The 27,079-nt window shown below is 46.4% G+C and overlaps 1 protein-coding gene across 2 annotated transcripts in view; it reads right to left on the bottom strand.

Annotated features, from left to right (window-relative positions):
* The window catches only part of RNASEH2C (ribonuclease H2 subunit C), a 149,684-nt gene that overhangs the window by 63,133 nt on the left and 59,472 nt on the right, over positions 1-27,079 (bottom strand). For both annotated transcript variants that reach the window (XM_069644818.1, XM_069644819.1), the window contains one exon: positions 9,733-9,955. In XM_069644818.1, coding sequence (XP_069500919.1) covers positions 9,733-9,955 — 223 coding nt within the window. The remainder of the gene's footprint in view (positions 1-9,732; positions 9,956-27,079) is intronic.

The raw sequence follows: 27,079 nt of genomic DNA, 5'->3' as shown, positions 1-27,079 counted from the left end.
CGTCAGCATCCTGGGTCATCTGCAAAGGGAGACAAGAGACCTTACCAGCTAAATCTGCACGACGGAGACATCACCGACGATCCTGAAAGGGAAGGCATTATTTTTAAAAGCATTTCGTTACGATCGCTGCAGCGCTGCATTTCACTCGCCTTTCCTGGGTTCCTCCATCTTCAGCAGCGATCATCCGGATACACAGCCACTTCCCAGAGCCTAGAGAAAAAGACAAGAATAAGAGGTGAGAGAAGGAAGGGAATAAGACTTACCTCATTTCATTTCGGGTCTTGCCGCTTCCAGGCATTTTCCGGACCCCGGCCCCTATGGGGAAAAAAGACAAAGACATTGAATGAGCGTATGCAAAGTCAGTTCCCGAGCGCTCATCCAGAACTAACCTGCCATTTACTGGAACTGGAACTGCACGTTTCACTTCGGGTCGGTGCCATATCTCCGGCATTCCGAACCCCGGCCCCTAAGGGGAAAAAAGACAAACATTAGCGCTTGCTGCAAAAAGACAATGAACATTATTATTAAGCTTGGACTTTTGAACTTGCAACAGAACTTTTACAGAGCTTTACCTGAATAGTCAAGCTTACCTGAACTCCCATCAATCCTCAATCCAGTGAAGTAACTGGGTTTCAACGCGCCCCTGCATCAGAAGCAGGATGGAGAGCTCATCCTTCCTGACCCTAAGGTAAGACTTCATGGGGAATCGTGGCAGGGTATCGTGGAGGGTTGGAAGAGAGTGGGAGGCTTGATCATAACTCAGTCAGTAGGTAATACTCCCTTTTCACGCACAGGGGAATATTCCTGCGAGCCGGAGAAGCCAGAGTAGAGGGCCCTTCCTGTCCATCTTCAGAGTCCTGCGCTTCACCATTGAAGAAGCATCAGCACTCAAAGCCAGACCTGCGCCTCCGTGGGAATCAGGTGAGCGTTACATACTATCCCTAGTGTGATGTCCTCTGTACCCAAGATCCCTCACGCGTCTAGGATCCTCAGATTGTATTTTTTCTGACATGAGGTAGCATGAGGAGTAGCGCGAGTACAGATAATCCAAGCAGATAGAAAGGTAAGACTACAAGCAATCATGCGCCTTCTCTCAGAGGGGAGGAAGGGTGGGTCGCATGTGAATCTAAGCAGATACAAGCATCAGAAATACGATTACGGTGAGTAATGTATCCCTTCTGAGGCTTGTGGAATCTGCTTAGATCACATGCTGTGCATAGATTAGCGAGCAGTACCTGAAGGAGGTGGGATGTGAGAAGGGTCATGAGCAAATAAGTGTCTTATAATCGCTTGTCCCACTTTTGTATCTGCCTTGGAATGGGTGTCAATGCAGTAATGCTGAGTAAAAGTGTGAATAGAGCTTCAAGTAGCTGCTTTGCAAATGGTGTCAAGGGGTACATTTGCAATGAAAGCCAGAGTGGCCCCAATGCCTCTAGTAGAGTGGGCTCTTGGCGTGAAAGGCAGAGTTCTTTCAGAGGGTGAGTAACACAGCTGGATACAGTTAATAATCCACTTCGAGATGGCACCTTTAGAGACGCAATCCCCCCTCTCTGCCTGTAGCTACGGAGACAAACAGTTGATCTGTTTTTCTTAGCGGTCTGGTTTTATTTACATAGTAGAGGACCGCCCTACGCACATCTAGGGTGTGTAGTCTCACCTCAGCCGAGCTTTGCGGGTCCTGGAAGAAAGCCGGAAGCTCGATGGACTGGTTTACATGGAATTGTGATATAAATTTAGGTGAGAACCTAGGGTGTGTGCGTAAAACCAGTTTGTGTTTATGGACAGTAAAGAAGGGATCCTGCACTGACAGAGCCTGAATTTCACTGACCCTTCCTATAGAAGTAATAGCTACTAAGAAGGCCGTTTTATAAGTCAGGTGTTTGAGACTGCTTTTATGCATGGGTTCGAAAGGGGGGCCCATGAGCTTGGCTAGCACCACATTAAGGTCCCACCCTGGTGGTGGGTTTGAAATAGGAGGGTGAAGTCTCTTTACTCCTTCCATGAAGGCTTTAACTACTGGTACTTTCCACCACAAAACCTTGCGATGGGAAGTGGTGTAAGCCGACAGGGCTGCCAGGTGTACTTTCAGTGAGTTAAAAACCAATCCTGCATTTAGCAGGTGGAGCATGTATGTAACAATAGTGGAAGGAGTGCAATCAACCGGGTTGATTTGTCTACTCTGGCACCAGATAACGAACCTCTTCCACTTGTCAAAGTAACAGTGCCTTGTGTTTGGTTTCCTAGATTCCTTTAGGATGTCCATACACCTCTGTGGCAAATTGAGATGTCCAAACTATGACCTCAGGAGCCATGCTGCCAGGTTCATTGAGTTGGGTTGCTGGTGCACTGTTTGACCTTGGTGCTGGGACAGTAGGTTGTACCAGGCTGGAAGTTTGATGGGCTCGCACACCGCCATCCTGCGTAGGTGTGGGAACCACGGTTGTCTTGCCCACATGGGAGCAACTAGGACGAGCGTCATCGACTCTCTGTTCATCTTGTTCACCACTTTCCTGATGAGGAGTTGGTGGAAAAGCGTACGCATACATCCCTGACCAGTTCATCCACAGGGCGTTCCCCCTGGGAGTCTGGTTGGGGGAACCTGGTTGCAAATCCTGGGCATTGTCTGTTTTCGCTTGTGGCGAATAAGTCTATAGTGTGGAAACCCCACTGAGAGAAGATCTCTTCTACGACCTCTCTGTGTAGAAACCATTCGTGTTCCTCTGGGAGGGAGTCTCTGCTCAGAGCATCCGTTAGGAAATTGAGCTCCCCTGGAACATGTTGCGATGACAGGAAGATGTTATGTTTGAGTGCCCATATCCAGATTTTCTGGGCAAGCTTGGACAGATTTGGCGAGTGAGTCCCTCCTTGCTTGTTCAGGTAGAACATGGCTGTTGTGCTGTCCGTCCGGATTTGCACTGACAGGTTTAGTAGGTGGGGCTCGAACGCCTGAAGCGCTCTGAATATTGCCAGAAGCTCTAGCAGGTTGATGTGGTTCTTGGCCACTGAGTGAGACCAGAGACCCTGAGCTGTGTGGTGGAGATGGTGAGCTCCCCACCCCGGCAGACATGCATCTGTAGTGACTACTGCCTGTACTTCGGGATCGTAAAAGGGTTTCCCCTGTGCGAGATTCTCTTGTCCACCAGTGAAGGCTTTGTACCAGTATTGGCGAAACGACCACTAGATCGTCCCACTGACCACTTGCCTGAGACCACTGTTTCGCCAACCATTCCTGCATGGGACGCATGCGCAGGTGCGCGTGGGGGACCAGGTAAATACATGACGCCATCATGCCCAGTAAACGCATTGCTTTGCGTACCGTTATTTGTTGACCGGACTGATAATGCGGAATTTGCAGTAGTATATTCCAAATTCTTTCTTCTGAAGGAAAGGTCAACCCCTCTTGAGTATCTAGGATTGCTCCTAGGAATTGTTTGGAGGTGCTTGGCACCAGGCTTGACTTTTTCTCGTCGATTGAGAAGCCTAACTCGTGGAGGAGGTCGATAGTCCTTTGAAGGTTTGTCCTGCAAATTCCTGGGGTTTCCCCCGTTATGAGCCAGTCGTCCAGATAAGGGTACACTGGGATTGCCTTCCTGCGTAGGTGTGCAGCCGCCACCGCCAGTACCTTGGTGAATACCGTTGGTGCCGAAGCTATCCCGAAGGGCAGTTCCTTGAATTGGTAGTGTTGACGGTCCACCTTGAAGCGCAAATACTTTGTGCGCTGGGAACATGGAAATATGAAAATAAGCATCTTTCATATCCAAGGTTGCCATGTAATCCCCCTTTTTTAGGAGGGGGGATTACCTCTTGTAGCGTGGTCATACGAACCTTTTGGGGCTTGACAGACTTGTTGGCAGGCCGTAAATCCAATACTGGGCGCATTGTCAAATATTTCTTTGGCACAAGGAAGTAAGTTGAATAAATACCCTTGTTTACCTGGTGTCCCGGGACGAGTTCTATCGCGTCCTTTTCTAGCACAATGGCGATCTCCTCGAGGAGAATCTTCTGATGTTCTAAAGAGTGTACCCTTTGTCGTGGAGGATGGTTCCGGGGACGCTGCAGTAGCTCTATACAATATCCCGTGGATACTGTTGACAGCACCCATCTGTTTTATGTGATCCCTTCCCAAGCCTGGGTGAAGTTGGAAATGCGTCCCCCTACTGGGGTTGCGTGAGAAGGGACCCTGAACTGAGCGTCACTGCTTTGGTGGAGGCGTGCCGCCTCCCTTGCTGGGGCTGCCTCTGCCTTTACCATGACCTCTCCTATTACCCCTGCCGTAACCCTGGGTAGACTGTTGGTTGTTGCTCCACTGTGTACCCTGCCCCTGGGAATAGTTAGATCCTCTCTGGGAATTTTGGCCGCGTGGGCGACGAAAATTACTATTCCCTCTCTGGTTAGGGGGTTTATTGGTTAACTGGCCAAGGGACTTGAGTGTTTCGTATTCGTCCTTGGCATTCTTCAGTGCATCTTCGACCGCCTTACCAAACAGATCGTTTTCCACCGGTTTGTCCAACAATGATGCCTGGGTTTCTGCCTTAAAACCAGACTGCCGTAACCACGCATGTCTTTTGATAACAGTGCCTTCTGCTATCAATCTGCCTGCGTTGTCAAAATGCAACCATACACGGCTCTACCCTCTGCGGAAATCCAAGCTAACTGGCCCTTTAAAGGTTCAGGAGCAGAGGCTATGAGTGCCACGACTTCTTCCCACTGATGGCAGTTGAAGCTGGCCAACAGGGTGGTCGAGTTTGCAATCCTTGCTTGATAGGCGGACGCTGAGGCTACTTTCCTGCCGAAACCATATAGTTTTTTGCTCTCCTCGTCGGGAGGAGCTTCGGACGATAACAAGGGTGTTCCAGCCCTCTTACGAGTGTTGGTGACAACTAGGGATTCTGATTGACTGCTCTGGTGAGGTTCGGGTTCACCAGGGACGGGTCTATTCTTCGCTGAATGGACTTAAGGATAGGGATGGTCTGGGCAACAGGCCTCCTTTCTCCCACTAACTCTTCTGCGAAGTCCCTCTCCTCCTGGACACCGTGGGTGTCAATATGGAAATGTTCTGCTGCGCGTGCGAGAATCTCGTTTAGGAGGGGTTCGGTAACCGGGGCTTCGTTCTCTACCGAGGAATCTACTCTGTATGTTTCCGGGTCTTCCTCTTCCTCTTCCTCTTCCTGGTCCTCATCATCCCCATAGTAGCCCGTCCCGGTTTGCTCTTCTACCATGCCAAATTCTTGGTCCTCACCAAAGGAAGCCTCTCCTTGATACAGTGAGTATGGTCTTGAGTATGGTTGTACCTCGAAGGGGTCTGACCTCATCGGTGTTTCAAACCGGGACTTTTTACTCGGGGGGGATAGGATCATGAGAGCCTGAGGGTGTCGCCCCTTGTGGATCATACGAGAGGAAATGTTCTGGATTTTTATCATAAAAATCAGCCAAAGACGACATCCTTGACATGACCCTATCTATGTCTTCACTCGACCATTTCCTGGAACTGGGAATGACTCTCAGCAAGTCTGTGGGATTTATCTTGAGTAAATTTGCTGGTTTTAGACCTCTCAGCAGACCCGGTTTTGTCTGTCTGTTTAGGGGGAGTGGTGTGTTTCACAGGTGTGGAAGAGTGCAAAGGCTGCTTCGTCTGCTGTTTTCCCCCCTCCCCGCGAGTGGAAAAATGTTTTCCTTGTCCTTTAGTGGCTCGAGGTTTTCGACGCCTGGCGTCGAGGATCGGGGGTGGGGTCCCTGTCCTTAGAGCGTGGGGTTCGCTGATTTTGACTGCGGGCTCCGACTCCTGGAGTGCGGCCTGGGGGTGGAAGTCGTCTTCGGACGATCAAACTTCTGTTAGCCTAGGGAGCGAGGCACTCTTGGCAAGAGTGGATGATTGCCTGGAGTCATGCGGCGATCTTGATCGCGAGCGCCCAGAGGACACCGAATCGGACCGTCCTGTTTGTGCCTCTTTCCGAGAACTCAACGTCGTCGAGTCTTGGTTGGACTTCGTGTGTTTAGTGTGTGTGTGTAGTGTGTGAAGCGCTTGTGTCGCCGGGGGTCTTCCCCATAGCCGCCCTGCCGGACGGACAACGTTCCGAGGTCGGGGACCTGTGCTCGGCTGTCTTTCGACGCCGTAATGCCCTCGCCGTCCGAAAGTACGGCGTCACTGCCGTCGCTGAAGGCGCCCTCCGCTGCCATGGCCGCCTGCCTGGCGTGGTGGGCCCAACGCTTCGTCCAACGGTCCTTAAGTGTCTTCGGTTTAAACCTACTACACGCTCTGCAGTTCGCTTCGCGGTGGTCCCTCAGCAAGCAGAGATTGCACGTGGCGTGCCTGTCGACCCAAGGGTATTTGCGATTGCACTTGGGGCAGAATTGAAAAGGAGTACCCTCCATACGCACCTTGAGGCAGCGGGCTGTTAAGTGTAGGAAATGTATAAGGTGTACCTATATACCAAGAGTGTAGTGTATGTACAACCCCCCACTCTCCCTACTTGCAGGGCCGAGGCCAGAGGCCTTCCGAGGCCCAAATCCGTCGTGCAGCAGCCGACGGTCGATTTCTTCTCCAGCCGGCGTCGAGTGTCGAAGTTCGACGTTGGGGTGGGGAAGGATGTCAATAAATTAATATTTTAAATATTTTAGCAAAAGTATGGCTAAGGCCAGGGGACTCCCCAAAATGCTTCCGACCAGTATGGCGGAAAAAAAACAATCTGAGGATCCTAGACGCGTGAGGGATCTTGGGTACAGTGGACGTCACACTAGGGATAGTATTACTGGCACGCCCTGGGTCGACGCCCATTTTCGAGTTTCGAAAAACAATCTAATACTCCGCAGCTTCCACTAGATGTCGGCCTATGCACAGCATGTGATCTAAGCAGATTCCACAAGCCTCAGAAATTATATATATATATATATATATATATATATATATATATATATATATGAACTGAACGTGGTGATGATAATTGTTGATAAAGCTCAATTTTATACTTGGGTCTTCAAGGCCCAACATTCCCAAAGTACTGGGAAGAAGAGGACTGCAGGTTGCAGCCCATTGAGAATAATGACCCACACCAGAGGGAGTCTGTACGGCATCAAAACGCCCACTCACGTGCAGGCCATTAGGAAGGAGGGCAAGCGGACGTGCACGCCAGAGCTTGTAAATTCACGTTTACATTATGACCCCTGGAGCGCTCTGTACCCGCCCGCTGGCCAAGTCCAGTGATTTGAATTTCGGAAAGGCAACAAAGTAACTCTAAAGAGGCGGCATTTTTTAATACCAAACTATTGTAAAGAAGTTTAATTATTCTGTTGAATACCAAGCAGATTTAAACTGCAAAGCAAGAACTTAATAATCAAACCAGAAGGGTGCGATTATAACATAGTGGGTCATAAAATGGTAACAACCAGAAAGGGCAATAAAACAGAAGAAATTAAAAACCACTTGTTAAAGCCAAAAGATAATTACACTAAGGCAAATTATAAACAACCAGTATTGCCCAACCCTAAAGGGTTCCATGTCATTTCATTGCAGGATGTTTTTCCGTGGTGTTTCTTACTGCGAATTTATCGAAAAAAAACATTCAGATTTTTTTTAACATTATTTTTGGGGGTTCTCCCAACCCCCATTCCCTTTCAGTTTTATCTATTCCCAAACACCAACAGCCCATATATATAATTTTCGAAACCCCCCCCAAAAAAAATAAAAGTTCTTGTCATTAAAATATTCACAGTAAAAAAAACCAGCAAAAAAACATCCCGCGATGAAAGGACGTTGTACTGCCAAAAGGAGGCAAATGAGAAGATCAATGTTTATTAAGACTATTGCCCATATGTAAAGGAGGTAATAAGTGGGGATTGTATAAACCTACATTGCTAAAGTCAAAGATGCGTTTAGATGAAGCAGTACATCATCAGCATTTGGTTAGTACGGAAGGGGAGAAAAAAAAAAAAAAAAAAAAAAAAGAGTGGCAGGAAAAGACATTCAAGCGGAGTGGAGCTTAACCTGTATTACATGGTGCAATCACAAGAGTGTACCAAACAGCACCAATGTGTTTGTTCTCCCAGAAATAATATTTGAAGTTGTGAAGCATAAGTGTAAACAAAAGTGGCAAGAGAGCTGCCCTTCTGAAAGATGTTCGGGAGGAGTGAGGATCAGCCTGTATTGCGTATATCAGTAACATAAGCATAATAAACAGCACCAATGCGGTTCTCGTTTCCTTTGAAGAAATTCCTGAAGTTGTAATGCAAGATTTATTGCTAAATTATTGGACGTTGGTCATTGCCACAGGAGTACTTGTAGTTAGCGGTTGTTCTGTTCTTGCAGTAGAGTACACCAGAACAGAGAACTTGGTAGTAGTATGCTTGGCAGACGAGTAGACCAGGTGGAAGTTAATTGAAGTACTATGGTGTGGTAACATTTCTGAAGAAGCAGGCAAAGAATCACTAAATTGTCTAAGCAAAATAATAGTGAATCATCCTGACCACTTATATATCATTGAACAAAGTGCGTTATGAACTACTGCAGAATTATTTAAGACTGACAAACAAGTGGTCTTGTGAAATGATGCAAAATATCCTGATAGACATTTTTGTTGAAACCAATGAAGTACAAAACTATTATTGCTGATGAAAAGAAGTTGTTTCAAGATCTTGGTTATAAGTGGAAAAGAGGAACACTTTGTAGAACACGTGAACTGTTGGTTGAATTAAAGTCAGAATTTTGTATTATCAACGTGGAACTTTCTTGGGAGACAAAATGTCCTTATCGCTTTGAAACTGCTAAACAAACTCCTGCTTAAATATGGGGAAGGTGAATTCATTCACATTATAACGAGAAGCTATTATCATGAGGTGAAGTTAACTGTTTAATTTGTGGCTTTTGAATTGCCATGTATTACCTTATTGAGTGGATGTATGTACAAGTGTGAGGGACAGAACCCCTTTTGTTAGAGTGTTTCCCGTTTATTTTAGGCGGGGAAATACTCATCAGGGTGGGTATTAACCTTTTGAGTTAATAAAAAGGCACCTTTTGAAAAAACTTCAAAGTTGTCTGCCTCACATTTCTGACCCCTCGCACCCATTACTGTATTAAGTACACCTGCCAGTACGGCCACCAGGATCTTACAATCATGGTTGAACATCGACAATGTTTGGTATGACTCACAGTTCTGAGTGTATACACATATGTAGATTTACTTACATGTAGTACTTTACCTGTGTGGAACATCTACTGCTTGAAAGCAAAAGCCCATTGTGTATCTTAACTGTACTTTACACCAGTCTCCTATGCCACTTAGTATAAGCCTTCCTGCTATCAAGTATGAGTTTGGTTAGACTTTGTGCAAACCTTGCACGTTCACCAAGGTCGGCTTCTCAAAACCCTACAGAAGTGCTTTTGAAAAATCTTCCCATCAGCCGAATCAAAGCTTACCATGTGATGCATAGAAGAAAATCACATATGTATGGCTCAGTCACATATCTGGCTCCAGTCCTCAGGGTATTTTCGATTACACATTTAAATAGTGTAAAAGATAGATTTCCTTGAAATAAATCATTTCAGAACACAAATATTTTGGCAACCACTAATACACAGCTAGTAAGTTGGGCACTCAGCTATTTCACAATATGCCACCCTCTAAGCAACATTTTCTAAACCAACAGAATAGGACACTCATTTACACAATTTCCTAATAAGCTAAACTAACAATTGTTTACACTGCATAAATCACAAGGGCACTGTTGCTTTCTACCTACCAGTTGGATGCTTCCGGATGGCAGGGGAGAAGTAGTTGTCTACATTTGCACTGCCATCGTGTTCTATCTCACAGGGCAGTAGATGGACTGGGTCCAGAGATGCCTCTCGCAAGGAGCTTATATCCACTTTAATGACAGAGTGAGGTGGACTCCCAGACTCTGACATGTCTTTCAGTAGGTAAGTAGGTGTCTGCTTGCCGTTCTGAATGCAGCTCACAGTAACCTGCAAAGGAAACCAAGTGAAGATATTCACCTGAAATTTCAGACAGCTTAAAAAAAAATAGTTTTTTTCATTTTTCATTTCTTGCAATGAAACACGTTTCTCAGCAGAGGCCATCAATACATTGCTTAAATGGAAACAGTCGTGAGGATATTAAATCATTTATATCAATTAGCTATAACACTGTCAGAAATAGCCGTCTAGTGGACTACCAGCAAGTTGGTTGATGGTTGTACAGACACCATAGAAAAATCCTTAAACAATAAAATCAAAAAATCCTTTAAAAAAAACAAGGATACGGCTTGTGCGAATTTTGTTTAAGAAATAAAAAAATAAAAAACTGACCTGCAGCTTCGGGTCTGACCAAGTAACAAGAAAGATGACGACAACACACAAAAGATCCAAATACTGCTCTGTCACAGGCATTATTACATTAATCGTAGGCATTTTCTTTTTTTTTTGAACGTGCAATATGATGGCCTGATTGTGGCACAAACACCTCCATCCGTTGCTGTAATCATATCAAGGCCCTCAATTCCTCCTTGATCGCATTCAATCCCTTCATAGTGGCATTCATCGTTTGCAGGAATTCCTTCTATTTATTTAGCAGAGAAATAATTCTCCCTCTTGGTTCGATTGAGGAATCCAAGTGATCTCCTGCTCCTCCTCCTCCTCCTCCTCCTCAAATGGGCATCTGCTTTCGGAAATTCACCAATATTCAGAATCACTAATGCTGCAGCATGGACAGGAACAAAGGAACATGTTCCTCCCCAATCCTTGGGAAACTTCATGTTTGTCCACAATCAGGACTGCTGTTCCTGCTCCCATACTGGAAACATCTTGCATTCTAGGTTATCTCCCACATGCCTTCAACCTTTTTGCTGGACCTGATTAATCTTCTACCCATGTCAACAGCTCGTCATGTTCGGCCCATGACTTTAAACATTCATCATTCACCTTTTTTACTTCTTGTACATATTCTTTCTTTAAGAGATGAGCTGCACAGGACATCAATCCTCCTTCCCATCCTTTTTTGGTCCTTACATGCCCATATACTACCCACTCTGGATTGTGACACCAGGTGTCTGACTTAGTTTCTCTCTCCTCGTCACTTACCAGACACTATGTGTGTCTCTGCTGTTTGCTTTCTTGCCACCACAGGATGCCGCACATCCAGTCCCTCAGCCGTGTAAGTTGACATCCTTATTCAAACTGCAGGCCTTCTCTCAATCTCCAGTCTAGTCCCCTCTCATAACATACCCTTGGGACTTCCCAGGTGGAGACCAGTATTCCTTTCTCTCCGTTTCATACTCTTCTCCTATAGGCCAGGCTCCTCATCCCAGTAACAGGTGCCATTCACAGACAGACAATAACACATCCTGGTAATTTCATCACATACTTTTTCAAGGCTTAAATAATGACCTCACCCTCCAGGAAATAGAAAATGTGCTGCAAAAATGCGTCAATAGAATTTTGTGCCACAATATTTCTTAATGTTCAATTTCATGTATGCTTAGAGAGTGTACACCATTTGCAAGGACCTAATAGCAAGCCCTACTGAATTTGCCAGGTTAACATTTCTAACAAAGGCATCCTCATCATAGCTCTAGTGTGGAGGCAAATCTTTGAGGGTCCTAGGCCCTATGCTGCTACATGGGGGTCACGTGTATTGCGCCGGCCCGGATTCAAATGAAGGATTATACCAATTTGCGACTCATGTTGGATTACAAATCCCCACAAACTATGTGTTAGCAATTTTGGCGGAGCAAGGTTTTCTTTTTCAACCATATCTTTTTATTTGATCCAGTGCAAGGACAGAGTTTCAGCATTTTCAACATCACAATAGATATCAGATATAATAGAGATCTTCTGTACCCTATCCCATCCCTGACAAAAGTATAGACCCACTATCCTGCTTACCACAAGAAGACCCACACCCCCTTCACAATAGGAACCAACAGAGAAGAGGCCTACTAACCAGCATGTGACCACCTCTGCATATTCTAAAAACAGCCACCATATATTCCTGTATTTCTCCTATAGGCCAATAGTCAAGGCTATAATTTTCTCCACCGCTACCATTTCCCACATTTTTACCCACCAAATCTGAATCAGGGGCCCTTCTGGCGGCTTTTTCCAATTACGAGCAATCGTGATTTTAGCCGCTGTTAGCAAACGGGTTGTTCAAAATAGCAACTGACTCGGTCATAGGAAAGGCCCCCATCCCTGGTATCTCCCCGAAGAATAACCCGTAGGTCCACTGGATGGTTCAGTCCAGTGCCAGAACCTCCTTCCTCATTTTTTTACTTTTTCCCTCATGTAAGTGAAGAGATCCCACCTCAAAACAACCTCCTCAGTTTGTGGGGGTGAAGTGGGGAGGAGGGGTAAAAGAGTATTTCATCTTATAAAATTTTTGTCATCTGCTGCCTCTGCCGTGATCCTGTCTGGGATCTTTGGAACCGTCTTCCTCTGAGGCCACTACACCACCGCCTCAGGCTCTCCAGCAATTTGAAGTTTGGTGCGGTCACGTGACCACCATATCAGGAAGGGCCTCTAGGGCAACTTTAGCCCTGGGCGTCCCAGTAAAAGGGCACCCTTTTAAAGGCTTTGACTATTTCCGTTTACCCCTGCTCGCGTCGGATCATGTGCAGACTAGCCACCTATCTATTTATATTCCTCTGTCTTCATGACCTGTCCTATTCCATAGAGGATAACACTTTTCCCCCCCCCCCATCATCCTATGCTCACACATGCGATAACTAAAACATGTCCTGTCCCTTCATTACTTCTGAAAGTCTCCCCAATTTCATTTTTGTCTTCTGAATGCTTTGCAACAAATCTCATTCTATTCTTGATTTATTTCTTCACTCTAACTTTTATTTTCTCTGTGTGAGAAACCAGAGGGTGTCTCACCCGCTAGTCCCCGGGGGAGGGAGGGGGGGGAATATCTCTTCCTCTCCTCTCCTCTGCCCCCCCCCCCCACCCAGGGACCGGCCATCGCCTTTGGATGCAGACCCTAGGAGCAGACCAGTGTGGGAGGATCACCTGGGTGAGGGGTGTTTGGAGAGGATGAGATAGCTGATGGCAAGACACAGTATTCACCCTTATTTTGTTAATCAAACCCATCCTATGTTCTAGGATGCTCTGAGATCCCAACGCACCTGCCCCTTTTTACACAAACACTGGGCAAAGGAAGTGGATGACTGAGGAGACCATTGACTTGCATACATCATACTGGCCATGTCCTGCTAATCGGGTCAGGCAAAGTCAGGCACTTAATCCTAAGTGCATACACCTGAAACCAATTCGCACTCGCACGAATAAAAGGCAGGAACCAAAAACACACTGAGCAAGGCGGAACAAGAGAACGAGCAGAATTTCTGGGACAAAGGCACACCTACTGGAGCAGAGCAACAGACCAAGGGACGAGAGCAGTCGGCTGAAAACCCCAAGGCGTCTCTATTGGAGGTTGTTGCCTCTGACAAGCTGCGAAAGACGCGTCGAAAAGGCCATATCCCACAAGTGAAGATTGCATTGGGTTTCAAGGATGCCAGCGACCCTCGCGGGTGAACGGCAGAGTTGGCGAGAAGTTAAGCCTGTGGTACTAACCTTGACTTGAAAAATCAGAAAAAGTTAAACAAAAAAGAAACGCACAAAGCCAGTTGGCCTCATTACGACCCTGGTGGTAAGGCAACAACGGTGCTGATAGTGCTACTGGCGCCGTTGTTGCCTCACCGCCTCATTACGAGTTCTGCTCGCAGGGCCGCCCTGCAAGCCTGGTCAGACCAGATGTGCAGAGCGGCACCCACAAGCAGAACAGGATGCTAGCAACGCTCCCGTCATTAACAGGACCGTTGTTAGCATCCTCCCCATTCCCATTGAGCCCCATGGGGGCTCAAATGGGAATGGGGACGTACCGGGTCCGGGTCCCGCAAATGGGAATTACCGGGCCCACAAAAGTCGGAATGGCCCGGTAATTCCCATTTTTCGGGACCCGGACCAGAGTTTGGGGGTAGCCATGCCGCTAAAGACGGCATGGCTCCTCCAAACTCGTAATGAGGCCCAGTGAGTTGGCAAGCAACCTTAGAGACCAGTGTGTGTTAAAGTGAATGAAGTAGCAACATCATATCACAAGTGAAGGCTGCACGCGTGTGGATGAGATGCGAAAAAAAGGCAGACCTGTGAATGAACTTGGATGTAAAGAACAGTGGGGAAATCAGCAATACTAAGTAACGGAGTGTTCCGGTGTAAGGAAGTAACCCACTCAAAAGTCTCTGTGAAAGGTACTTTGTTTAAAGCGACAAAGGGAATGAACAGTAAAAGTAAAAGGACTAAATGTCTAGAGTAGGGAATAGTGAAAGTAACACAGTGAACTGAGTCGAAGTGGTCCTGCAGTGGTCCGACAAATAAACTACACATTCAAACTCTTAAAGGGGTCCGAGCCCGACAGAGGGAGACTCAATGTGAAATTAGCTTGGGGAAGCCCCCCTTGGAACTTGCGTTGAACTTTATAGTAGGAGATATGAGCCAGACAGAGGGAGATCTAAAAAAAAAAAAAACTGTAGTGAAAGGTCTGAGCCCGGCACAAATAAATCTATATATATATATATATTGAAAACGGAGCCAAAGTGTGTCATCCTGCATAAAAGGATCACCTTACTCTGCGGGTATGCAGAGGAGAGCACATTATCATTTTAACACTGATTTTTCCTTTTTGTAAACATTTGTCCTTTTCACGCTTTTTGTACAAGAGATAGGGCAGGCATTAGGTTTTTGTTAGCATAGGCCATTAGAATTTGACAAACTACACTAGGACTGCGCTATTTATTATTTCATGGTCGAGACTACTCCCATCTTAGTTATAGGGCAGAATAGGAGTTTTTCCAATCCCAACCATTTGAGGAAAAGTTTCACAAAGTGTACCCATTGCGTCAGTCTCTGCTTGTGATACCATGCCTTTCCTACATCTGTCCAACTGAAACATGGATCCCCCACCCCCTGAAAACTCCCTTCATTCTGCTTCCACTTCGATCCATCATTTTACCCACACAGGCGTAGTAGGGGCATGAGAATTCTCTATAATTCCTCCTAGACTCTTACCTCCTCCTAGCCTTCCAAGCTTTCCTTCCTTTGAATATTGTTTTTGTCCTTTTCTAATCCTGTCCTGTCTCTCCTGTTGTCCATCATCCTCCTGGTCCACTTGTTGGTTTTATTGAACATCTTGATGTTCAATTATCCCATCTTTTTTGGTTCTTTTTTCTTCTTGGGGATTTCAACCTCCCCTTTAATTCATCATTCCTTTTGCTGCTTTTACTTGCATTTTCTTACCTCCCCCCGGTTCCTCACTTTTTAATTTTGTCCTCACTTCCTCCTCCCTCTCCAGTCTTTCGGACCCTTTTATGCCTCCGATCACCTGCTACTTCCTTTCTTGGTTTCCCCTTCTGATCTACCTACTTCTTCGACTATTTTAACTCACCGTAATCTTTCTTCATTTGACTCTCTAGCTTTTCTATCTCCTTCGCACTCCTCTTCCATCAATCCCACTTTTCTCTTCCCTCTCCCAGATACAGCCATTACTTTTCTGCACCATCTGTGCTTGACTCAACTTTTCCTCTGCACCCTTTTTCTCCTAAAACTCCCCAGCCCTTGCTCTCCCGATCTGGTTGCCCTTAGCCGCAGCTTGCACAAAGCCGAATAGCAATGGAAAAATTATCGCTCCTCCTTTGACCTAGTCATGCTCTCAACTTTACACTCATCCTTTGACTCTGCTTTACTTTGGAACTCACACTTTATCTCACCACCCTCATCAGCTTCTTCACAATGTTCTGTCTCCTAAAGTGCCTGATCCATCTACTTTTTCATCTCTTCCTCTAACTTAAACTACTTCACATCTAAAGTAGCAAATCTCTGTTCAGCTTTCACTTCTTCCGTTGCTCAATCCTCCTCCCTCTGTCCTGTCCTACCTCTACATTCTTTTTCTTCATTCTCTCCCCTTGCTGACTCGGACACCTCTGCTCTTTTAGCTTGTACTCACTACTGCTTCTTCTGATCCTCAGCACTTCAAGTATATCCCCCATCTTATTCCTCATCTCACCTCTCTTATTAACTCCTCCTTTGCAAATTCTTGCTTTCCTACCACTTTTAAGCATGCACTCATTCTCCCCATTCTGGAAAAAACCCACTCTCGACTCATCTATGCCTGCCATTTTCTATCCTCTTGTCTGCGGTTTCTTTCTTTCTAAAATTCTTGAGCTGGCTGCCGATGCGTAGGTAACCCGCTATCTGAATTTTCAATCTCTCCTCCATCCTCTTGAGTACTCATTCTACAGGGACTGCTCTTCTCTCCTCTCTGCAAGTCACTCCAAGCTCTTCTGTATTCTTTTTCTTCTTGACGGGTCTGCAGCATTCGACACTGTTGATCACTCTTCTTATTTCCTCTTTGTACCTTGGATACCTCAGGGTCTGTTCTTGACTGATTCTGTTCCCATCTGTCCCAATAGTCCTACTCTAACTTGGACTGGGCACTGTTCTCCATCTCTCCCTCTTTTATATGGTGTCCCTCAAGGTTTGGTAATTGGTCCTCTTCTCTCTTTATACTGCTCCTCTTTCCATTTTCTTTTCATCTGTACGCCGATGACACTCAGATCTCGTTTTCTTTTGATTCTGCTCTCCACTCTACCGTTTTAAAAAGTTCTCTGCTGTTCAAAACTGAATGTACTCATATTTTACATCTCAACCCTCCTAAAACTGAGATTGTTCTTTCCTGCTTCTACTATTCCTCCAAGTCTTCCCCCTCTGTCTCTTTTCCTCCATCTTTGCTTTCTTTCTCACCATATGCGAGTAACCTGGGCGTTATCTTTGATCCTTCTCTAATTTTCTCTTCACATTTCTTTTATTGCACGCTCTTGTCGTTACGCACTTTCAACATCCGTCATGCTCGCCCTGATCCTCCTGTTCATGCCGCGAAACCTTTTTCTCTCTGGTCTTTTCCCATATGGATTATTGCTTCGTCTTCCTGTCTTCCATCTTCTTCCTCTTAGCTCAGTTTATAATTCCTCGATTCATCTCCCCTTTTCTTTATCCGTTCTGTCTCCTATTACACCCACCCTACTTTCCATTTCATTACTCCCTTTTGAATCTTGTCTTCTCTACCACTTTCTCTCAATTGTTTTCAAATGTACCCATGTGTCATGATGCCCACTCCCGGGGAGCCGGTTCAAGCTCTGCGTCCCCGAAAGCGGACATCCAGTCCCCAAGGAAGGACCCAGCAACCCCATATAGGGGCCCTTTGGACAGTGTCCTGGCACCTATGGCGCCAGGCTCATAAAAGACATCAGTCCTGGCGCCATAGGCGCCAGGCTAATTATGGAAGTGCTTGGGTGCACTTACCTGATGCAGACCATGCTGCAGGATCCCGGCCTCCTTGAGGCCTGAAAGGAACTACTTTACCTGTGGGACCAATTTACCATCCGGGCGTGGTCGGGGAAGGATACATACCTGGAACTTCTTCCAAGGCTATTTAAACCCCAACCGAACAGCCACACGTGCTTCGCGTTGTTCTGCATCTAGCAGCTGGACGCTCACCGTGTCTGCTCTTGCATCCTGACTTCTGCCACGCATGCCAGCATCCTGGATCACCTGCAAAGGAAGAGAAGAAGAGAACAGAAGAAGGAAGAGTCCTTACCTGCTAAATCCGCATCCCAGAGACATCTCGCCGACAATCCTGAAAAGGAAGACTTCTTTAAAAGCTCATTGCGTCGATCGCTGCAGCGCCGCATTCCACTCACCTTTACAGGGCGCCTCCATGTTCAGCAGCGATCATCCGGATTCGCAGTCACGCCCCAGCGCCTAGGGAGAAAAAGACCAGAACAAAAGGTGAGAGAGAGAAGGGAATAAGGAAAGCTAATTCTCCATGTTAAGACTTACCTGTTGATTCATTCCCTCTTCATTTCGGGTCCGCGCCGCATCCTGGCATTTCCGGACCCCGGCCCCTAAGGGGAAAAAGAGACATCAGCGTTAATGAGCGAATGAAAAGACATTACCAAAAAACGCTCATTAAAGACTTATCTGATTTCTACAAGGATTTCACCTCTCATCTCGGGTCGGTGCCTGTTTCCCGGCATTCCGTACCCCGACCCCTATGGGGAAAAAGACACTAGCATTAGTACATTAATGCATGGACACAAGGGGAACCTCTTATCAAAAAAACTTACCTGGAAGCCAAGCAAGTTTGTTTCTCACCAATCCGAAAATCCAGTGAAGTGACTGGATACAAACGCGCCCCTGCATCAGAAGCAGGATGGAGAGCTCGTCCTTCCAGACCCTAAGGTGAGACGCCACGAGGAATCACAGAAGGGTTTCGAGGAGGGTGAGAGGGGAAAGTGGGAGGCTGATTGCATTACCCCACAGACAGTTAATCCCCTATTTTCGCCTACAGAAGCATACTTCTGCGAGCCAGACAAGCCAGATTTGGGGGCCCGGTCCAGTCCGTCTTCCAAACCCTGCGCATCACCTTTGAAGAGGACACAGCAGCGCGAACCAGGCCAGCGTCTCCGTGGGAGTCAGGTGAGCATTACACCATGGTCTGCCCTCACCTGCCCTTATCTCTCTGCCTTACTCTCGTTTTACGTCCCATCTCGGCCTTGAAGATCACAGATTGTATTTATTTTAACTGTTCCCAATCCTCTGTGTGCTTCTTCTGGTTTGTTCTTTTGCTCTCTTGGTTCCCAAACATTTGAACTCCCTTCCCCTCACACTTTGTTCCGCCTCATCACTCTATCTTCCAATCAAACCTCAAAACTCAACTTTTATCTTCTCTTACTTAATCCTCTGGCTTTCCCCTCTTCTGTTTTTACCTACATCTACATTTGATCATGATTATATTTTTTTAAATATATTTTGTTCAGCGCCTTTGACAAAAGGTGCTCTATAAATCCAATGAAATTAGTGTAAGGGTGCAGAAGCAGGAGACTGACATGTCACAGTGTTTGCTAAAGAGTTTTATTTACAATGAAAATGAAAGAGAAAACCTCCTTTTCCCTATATCTATGAGGAGTGTCCCTGCCTCAACTAAAGTATTAATCTGTAAGGATGTCTTATCAACTTAAGAGTCCACAGTCCTGTGTCAAAAGTCCCCATCTTTGACCCTTACACTTGTAACTAAACTAAATGGTTGTACCAGAATTATTGGTCCAGGAGAATGACTACCTCATCCTGGACTAGGTGGCACAGTTGTGACTGAAAGTTCTTCAGCAGAGGGAATGCCCCCTCACCCCCAATTTCAGCACTTCACAAACAAAAAGGATGCAGATCTTTCAACACTTACTAAGTTTAAGACTTTCTATCCCAGGGAGAATGACTTCCTTCCCTAGGGTTCCTGCTTTGATGCTCCTTGCAGGATGGTTTGCCAGGAGAATGACTCCCTTCTCCTGGTCAGTTTTGTTTTTCCAGTTCGCAACACCAGAGTGAATGCCTCCCTTCCCCTGGCCTTTTTAAGCTCCATTTCACAGTTCACAACGCCAATGGACATGACTCCACTCCCATGGCCTTTCTTCGCAAACAAAGACCCAATTGAACGGTCGAACTAAAGCAGGCCTGCCTGCAACACTGGGAGGCGCTCGGGAAACTTAGCTACGCCAAACACATTGAAAGAAGCCATGCCCTAGGTGACAAACCCGGGAAGTTGCTATGCGATGCAGACGGCCTAGACATACACTCACAAGCAGAAATAAACCGCACTTTTGCAAAGTACTATCAAGCCCTCTACACCGATTCCTCACCGCCCACTGACATGGAGTTAGGACGTGTTAGGCTACCACACCTCGAGGAACAAATAGAGTCCCTAGAAGGCCCAATCACCCCCGAGGAGGTGGCGGCCGTCATTAGATCGCTACCCTCCGGTAAGGCACCGGGACCAGATGGACTCCCAGGAGAGTTCTACAAGACCTACAAGGACACACTGGCCCCGTTATTGTCCCAGGTGTTTAATGAGGCATACGATTTAGGCCACCTCTCGGATACCACGAGGGAAGAAACCATCATCCCGTTGCTGAAGCCCAACAAAGATATCACAGAATGTGGCTCATATAGACCCCTGTCCCTACTAAAGGCGGATAGCAAGATTCTGACGGCAATACTGGCTATGAGGCTGCGCAGGGCCATCCCAACCCTAATCCACCAAGACCAAACGGGGTATGTGCCGGGCAGATCTATCATTGACAATTTACGTAAACTGCACCCCGTCATTTACAGCACCCAAGGTAGATGGGAGAAATGCGCAGTGGCGTCCCTAGACGCCTCCAAAGCATTTGACTCGGTTCGCTGGAAATGGCTTCTAGCTACCTTGTCCAAAATGGGAATGGGGCCTAGCTTTATCAAATGGGTCACACTCATCTACACCAATCCTGCGGCTACAGTACGTACCAACACCACCTTTTCGGACAAATGGAGGCTATCCCGGGGCACTAGGCAAGGATGCCCCCTATCCCCCATGCTGTACATTATTGCCATCGAACCTGTTGCAGCATATCTTAGACAGGAATATTGAGACGGGGGCATTGCGATAGACGGGGCAACCCATTTACTCTCTATGTATGCATATGACATGCTCCTTTACCTGAAGAACCCCGAACACATACTGCCTTACATATTGGAGACTTTAGAAGGGTTTCACAGAGTCACTGGGATCCAAATCAACCATAGTAAATCCTGCCTGCTCCCCCTGGCGGCCCTGAGAGGACTTGAGGCTGACTAGCTCCCCACACTAGCCTTAAAATGGGAACCCACCTCCTTTAAATATCTGGGCATCATGATCCATCGAGACCCCACGACGGAGCACGCTCTTAATACAGTCAGGGCAAAGGAAGGCCTAGTGAAATTGATGGACTTTTGGGACAGACTACCACTTTCGGTGGCTGGCAGAGTGGGACTGCTCAAAATGGTAGCATTACCCAGGCTGCTCTACTATTTCACCAACGTGCCATACAATATACCACATCAATTTTTTAACGACACACATAAGCTCTGCAGGAAATTCCTGTGGCAAGAAGGGAGGCACAAAGTTGCCCTGGATACTATACAAAGACCCTATGACAAAGGCGGCCTAAAGATCCCCAATTTTGAACTTTACTATTTGGCTGGACAGCTGAAACATGTGATCCAGTGGATGGCGGACGACACTTCTACAGACACCCGCCTGCTGCAGCCAGGAATCACCCAAATGCTACTAAGAGATCTGCAGTGGGCCACGCCATGCCAAAAACACCAATATCCACATTTGGTCCAACTCGGAACCCAGATTTGGAAAAGAGCCTGCAAGGCTATTGACTTAACAGACCCCTACTCCCCACAGATCCCCGATAGTCGCAATCATGGCAAACAGACCGGGGAGTCAAATAATAATAAGGGACACATGGGAACCATGCGGCGTTGCCACCCTGGGGGACCTGGTATCTTGACCTTCGCTGAGCTACAGGAGGCCTCAGGAATACACACGGGACAGTTCCTACTACACAACGCTGTAGTGAAAAGATTAGCTGCCCGCTGGCCATCAATGGAAAACCTAGCCACCGGACACAAAAGGATCGAGAGCCTGCTGGCGGCAGCGGAAGGGGGCCACAAGACCTCTAGGGTCTACGAAACATTGCTTGACAGAGCTACCCAGCACAGCCTCAAGTGCAAGGCGAAGTGGGAAACAGAACTTGGACGGCAATTTGCAGATGCTGAGTGGGAAACCATCACACAATACCACAAAAAAGTATCTAGAAACGGCAGGTTTCAGCTTATACAATTCTACATTATGAACAGAGCATACCTCACCCCAGAAATCATCTCTAAATTCAGCGGAGCCAACACCACAGGATGCCGCAAGTGCTCAACGAACCCCAGGCAGGCATGACCCATATGTTCTGGGGGTGTCCCGCAATACAAACCTTTTGGTCACAAATCAAAACCAAAGTGGCCGAGGCCGACATCACCCTGGAGGTGCACACGCCTACAGCATGCATCCTGGGAAGATACCCCAGGAACAGAAAGAATAAGCCGCTGAACAGGCTAAAGGACCTAATGTATATACTAGCAAAAAGACGCATCGCTATGTATTGGAAACGCCCTCAGGCCCCGAGCTTAGCAACGTGGTGGGAGGACGATAGTTGGGAGGGTGGGAGGGAGGGAGGGAGTTATAAGGGTGTTGTATGGGGCCGGGTTAAGGCCCTGTTGGTTGTATTGTTGACGAAAAGCAATAAATAAATAATAATAATAAAAAATAAAAAAAACTATAGAGTGGCTATCGGCACCCTATAATATGATAGTATCAATGTGAGTAACACTTTTTCACGCTGCAACAGGACAGCATAACATGACTGCCGAGTAGCACATTTGGTTACCATACAGTCGTTTGATAACAGAACAGATTTTCATGCGGCTCCCGCGCACATGACAGGCCCGTAGCATTATCTAGGAAGGAACCGGACGATTTTGCATTTTTTACTCCTTTTTATTGGTATTTTAAACTTGTTCAGTTCATGGCAATAATTCATCTTTAATTCTGGTACGTTAACCAATGGACAATAAATATTTTTTGCACTTTAAAAAAAAAAAAAAAGAAAAAAGACCCAATTGTGATAAGTGTCTCTTACCTTGGTCTCTCTTCTTTCTCCAGTTGTATTTGGTGTACTCTCCTGCCAAGTACTACAACACGAAAAGGGGTTTGTAACCTTTTCTTGTAGGTTTGGGTCCCAGATCCGTACTTCTACCAAAAACAATTCATAGAGACCTGGTTCACTCTCCTGCCAGGTAATACCACAAAGAAAACAACTTTCACTGTGCTCTCTTTCACCATTTACTTTGGGAGTGCTTTGTGACCAACCACTGTGCCGAGGAAGAGGATTCCTGATGCAGTTCTTTGGCTTTCACACACAGTCCCCCATCCAGACTTTCTTCCTCTCCCATTACCTGTTTCTTGGGCGTTCTTCACCAGATCTCTGCAGGGCAGCAGGTCTTCGTTTGTGCTCCTCTTCTCTGCTTTTGGTGATCCTGCGCAGCTCTGCGGCAGGATTCGGCTGGCGGCCACAGCGTTGTTCTCTGGACACCTGTCCACCTGCTTCGGGTCACGCTGCCATCTTTCTGACCCCAGCTCTGCTTCGGAGTGGCTCCACACCACCGGGATAAGGGTCTCCCCTTTCAGCCTTCCGGCTTGGGGAGCGGGTTGCTCATGGCTTCCTGGACGTTCACATGTTGAACTTCCTGGACCGGACTGCCTCTCCGGCTAGTTGGCTGGCTCCCTTCATGGAGTCCGTCATCTATTTTTATATTGATTGGTTAGCAAAATATACCAAGTCCCTTTTCAGTGTTTTTGGCCCTTCGATAGTTATTCCTCTGTGCCTCCTCCCAGTACTTCTAATAAATAGTGAATGTTCTTCCTTGTCTCAGTAGGATTCAAGTTTCTAGATCTACATAACCACATGGGCGGATTTGAAATAGCACTGGGATTTACAAGGTAGGGAGGTGTATAGGGTGATGGGTGAGGGTTCGTATACTGCGTCTCCCTTGGATGTTCGTCCTCATCTCCAAGAGGCGGTGCAGGGATTAGGGAGGTGGGGGGAAAGAGTCTCTCCCCACAAGATCCTCCAGCGGAGTACCGCCATCAGGGGAACTATCAGGTAGCGGCCTCACCTCCCTGGCCTCATGGAAAGGGACTCCGTCCTCCTTGGGGCTAAGTAACGACATGCAAGGATTCATCACAGTGGCCATGCACTACCTAGAACATCCTTTCACCAAGCATTCTTTATCAGCAACACACCTAGACCCCCCCCATGAGTATACACCCAAATACGATACCACCCACCAAGTCCTCGTCCCATTTCTTCAAATATCCCTCTCGGGAGGTCACATCACATTTGTCTAGTAATCTGTATAGGGTAGAGACCTTTCCTTTATGCAACTCTGAACCAAATGTCAATTCCAATGGCATAAGCCCCCTCCCTTCCACCACAAGCCCTAGCATTTGAATGAGTGGGCCAATGCCTCAATTGTGCATATTGAAATTTTCCATTCTCCTAGCACCCCTTCTCCAGTAGTAAATAGTTTTTGCGGTTGAGCCCAATATTGGGAAATCAGCTTTATGTGGTGTTACGCGTACATAGGGAAGATGGGAAAGGGTGAATGAAGACTAAGCTTCTTCAATCTGCTTCCATTTGAGCGCCTCTTCTAGCCCATTCCAACCGAACGTGTCATATATGTGCTGCCACATTGTATCTGAACATTCAGGTCCTCCAGAACCCCACTTCTCAGCATCACCTTCCTTGATATAGGGGCCTTCTTTCTCCCTCAAACGAATGTCATGGTCTTTCCCTGGAGCATCTTCCACTCATTGTCAGGGACCCAGACCGGGAGATTCAAGCAAAGATATATTAATCTAGGGATTAAATTAATTTTTTGATATGATAGGTTATTTATAGCACGCTTAATACCCAGAGGTTTCTAAGCACGGACCCGGGGATCAAACCTATGTTGCTCCGTGTCGTCTTGCTTCCAATGTGAGCACTTTGCCCCAGAGCTATCCTCCCAAGACATTGATCTAGGTCATTACCCAGGTCCTTACATAGACGAGGGAAATTCCAACAATAGACCTGTGTAATATTACTCAGGATTCATACGCGCCACCCCCGCACCGCAATGTAACTTATAGGTGACCTAACCCATCGGCGGAAGAGGCGAAGTATACCCAATTCCCATTGTGGATGTCCTGAAATAGAAGCACAGAGGGCACTAGATTGAGCAAAATGTACAGAGAAGCCAGATACGTGACCAAAATCCCCGATTTCCTCCATCACACTCCCCACAAACCCCCTAAGGATGTCCCCAAACTCTTATCATAAGCATTACATCGTCTACAAAGAGCACAGTACACAGCATACGGCCTGCGGGTCAAGAGCAGACTGGCATGTTATTTTACCGGCCGCCAGGACTAAAGACTTTACTAATGGAGAGCAGTCCACAAGCAGCAGCCGCTGCCCTCCATTAGGAAAGTCTTCCATTGCCGGGCAAAATACTGACCCCTTCATTTGGTGTCATAAGGGCATTGTGTTAGGTTGGGGGATAGCCCCATATCGTTCCCCTTAAAACCCCATTTACCCTAAATTACAGTAGTGGGGGATTGATAGTTCGCTAATAATCTTTTACTGAAATAAGGTCCAAGCCCATAGTGGCCCATCACCAACTTAATGCAACCCCAATCTACATTAAACGTTTTATGCGCATCGAAGGATATGACCTCCATTTCAATGTTATTGTTGGCAATTTATATAATGTTCAGTACCCTCTTTACATTATCTTGTGTATTTCTATCAGCTATGAACCCTGTTTGGTCTAGATCAATCACAACCTTTAATATTCCAATCAACCTCTGGTTGAGAATCTTGGAGTAAACATTCACCTCATTATTCATGATAGTGATTGGCCTGCAGGATTCACAGTCCTTATGATCTTTCCCTGTCTTAGGTATTAATACAGTTACCAAATCTTCCATCGAGTGGGTTATGCTACCCGTGACCAAAAACAAAATTGAAAATGTTTCTCATGTGGGGAACTAAAATATGTTGAAACGTTTCATAAAATATAAAACATTCATCAGGGTCAGCTGTTCTATTCTTATGGGTTTTTATGGCCCATTCAACCTCCACATGTAGAGTTGGGACCTCAAGAGATTCCATTAATCCGTCAGGTAAGTGAGGAAGGGTAGCCTTGGTCAGACAATCTGCCTGCCATTCTATAACATTGGGTGCTAATGATCAAAAATAATTTAAGCTAGTATACGTCTTGTATTGTGTTGGCTGGGCAGGGATGCTCCTTCTGCAAGGCCTACTGAAGTTTTCAACAATGTTCCCGGGTTTCAATTTGGTTTATTTATTTATTTATTTTTTACATTTGTATCACGCACCAAGTCCTGGGGCATCTAGGCGCAGGTTTGCTTTACATGTACAGTAGAGTTTTCACAGTGGTTAGGTTACAGACACATAATAACAGGAATAGATTTGTACAAGAATGTATAGTGGGGTAGTCACAGTAGTTAGGTTACAGGCAAATGCATCATGGCAACAATAAGTAGGTACAATTGTGGGAGAGCAGGCACTTGAGCGGCACACAGGTGGTGGGAGGGGGAATACAATTAGGTAGAGTAGGTGATTTTGTGTCGGGTTGAGAGGATGAGGTTCAACGCTTGTGTTAAGAGCAAGATTTTCAGATTTTTTATGGAAGGTCCAGAAGGAAATTTCAGTTCTTAGATACCGAGGTAAGGTGTTCCAGAGTTTGGCAGCTACAACTGGGAAGCTGCTACCAGCCCGGTTTCTGTAATTTGCATCTGGGTATGGGGAGTAGGTGCTCGTGGGAGGAGCGCGTGGGTCTGTTGGATTGTTTCTTGTGGAATTTGATAGCTAGATACTTCGGAGCCGAGTTGGATAGGCACTTGTGCATTAAGGCGAGGGTTTTGAATAGGATTCATTTGTGCACTGGCAGCCAATGGGCGTTCTGCCTCACAGTGGTGATACGATTGTTTTTAGGTATGTTGAGGGCTGCTCTAAGGGCATTGTTTTGAATCACCTCAAGGTTTTTTAGGTTGCTGCTGTAAGTGACTGTGTACAGTGCATTACAATATTCTAGTTTGGATAAGATAAGGTTCTCGCTAGAGTGATGTAACTGTCAGAGGGCAAGAAAGGTCTGCAGGCATTGATGAGCTTGGAGGTGAAACCTGCGGTGGAGGCCGGAGCATCAACTTGTCTGGATAGTGTGAGAGCTGAGTCGAGATAAACACCTAAGGTTCTTACTACCTTGGAGACATGACTAGTGATGCCGTCAATAGCAAATGATTTAAAGAGGTTACCTAGTTTGTTCAGGCGGTTTTGAGAGCCTTTGAGTACTAACTCTGTTTTTTCATCGTTTAGGCATAGGCTATGTATTGCCATCCAAGCCTGGATAGTTTGGTAGATTATGTGGAGTAGTTTTAAGTCTGTGTCATATGTACCCATGATGGGTATGAGGATTTGGTTAACTGCGTAGTTAGTGTAGGTGACACCCAAGTCATCCAAGTGGTTGACTAGAGGTTTAGTAAATATGTTGTAAAGTGAATGGGAA

This window comes from Ambystoma mexicanum, chromosome 2p (genome assembly GCF_040938575.1).
Source record: "Ambystoma mexicanum isolate Mex_15411 chromosome 2p, UKY_AmexF1_1, whole genome shotgun sequence".
Lineage (NCBI taxonomy): Eukaryota > Metazoa > Chordata > Amphibia > Caudata > Ambystomatidae > Ambystoma > Ambystoma mexicanum.
This window is presented reverse-complemented; position numbering and strand designations above follow the sequence as displayed.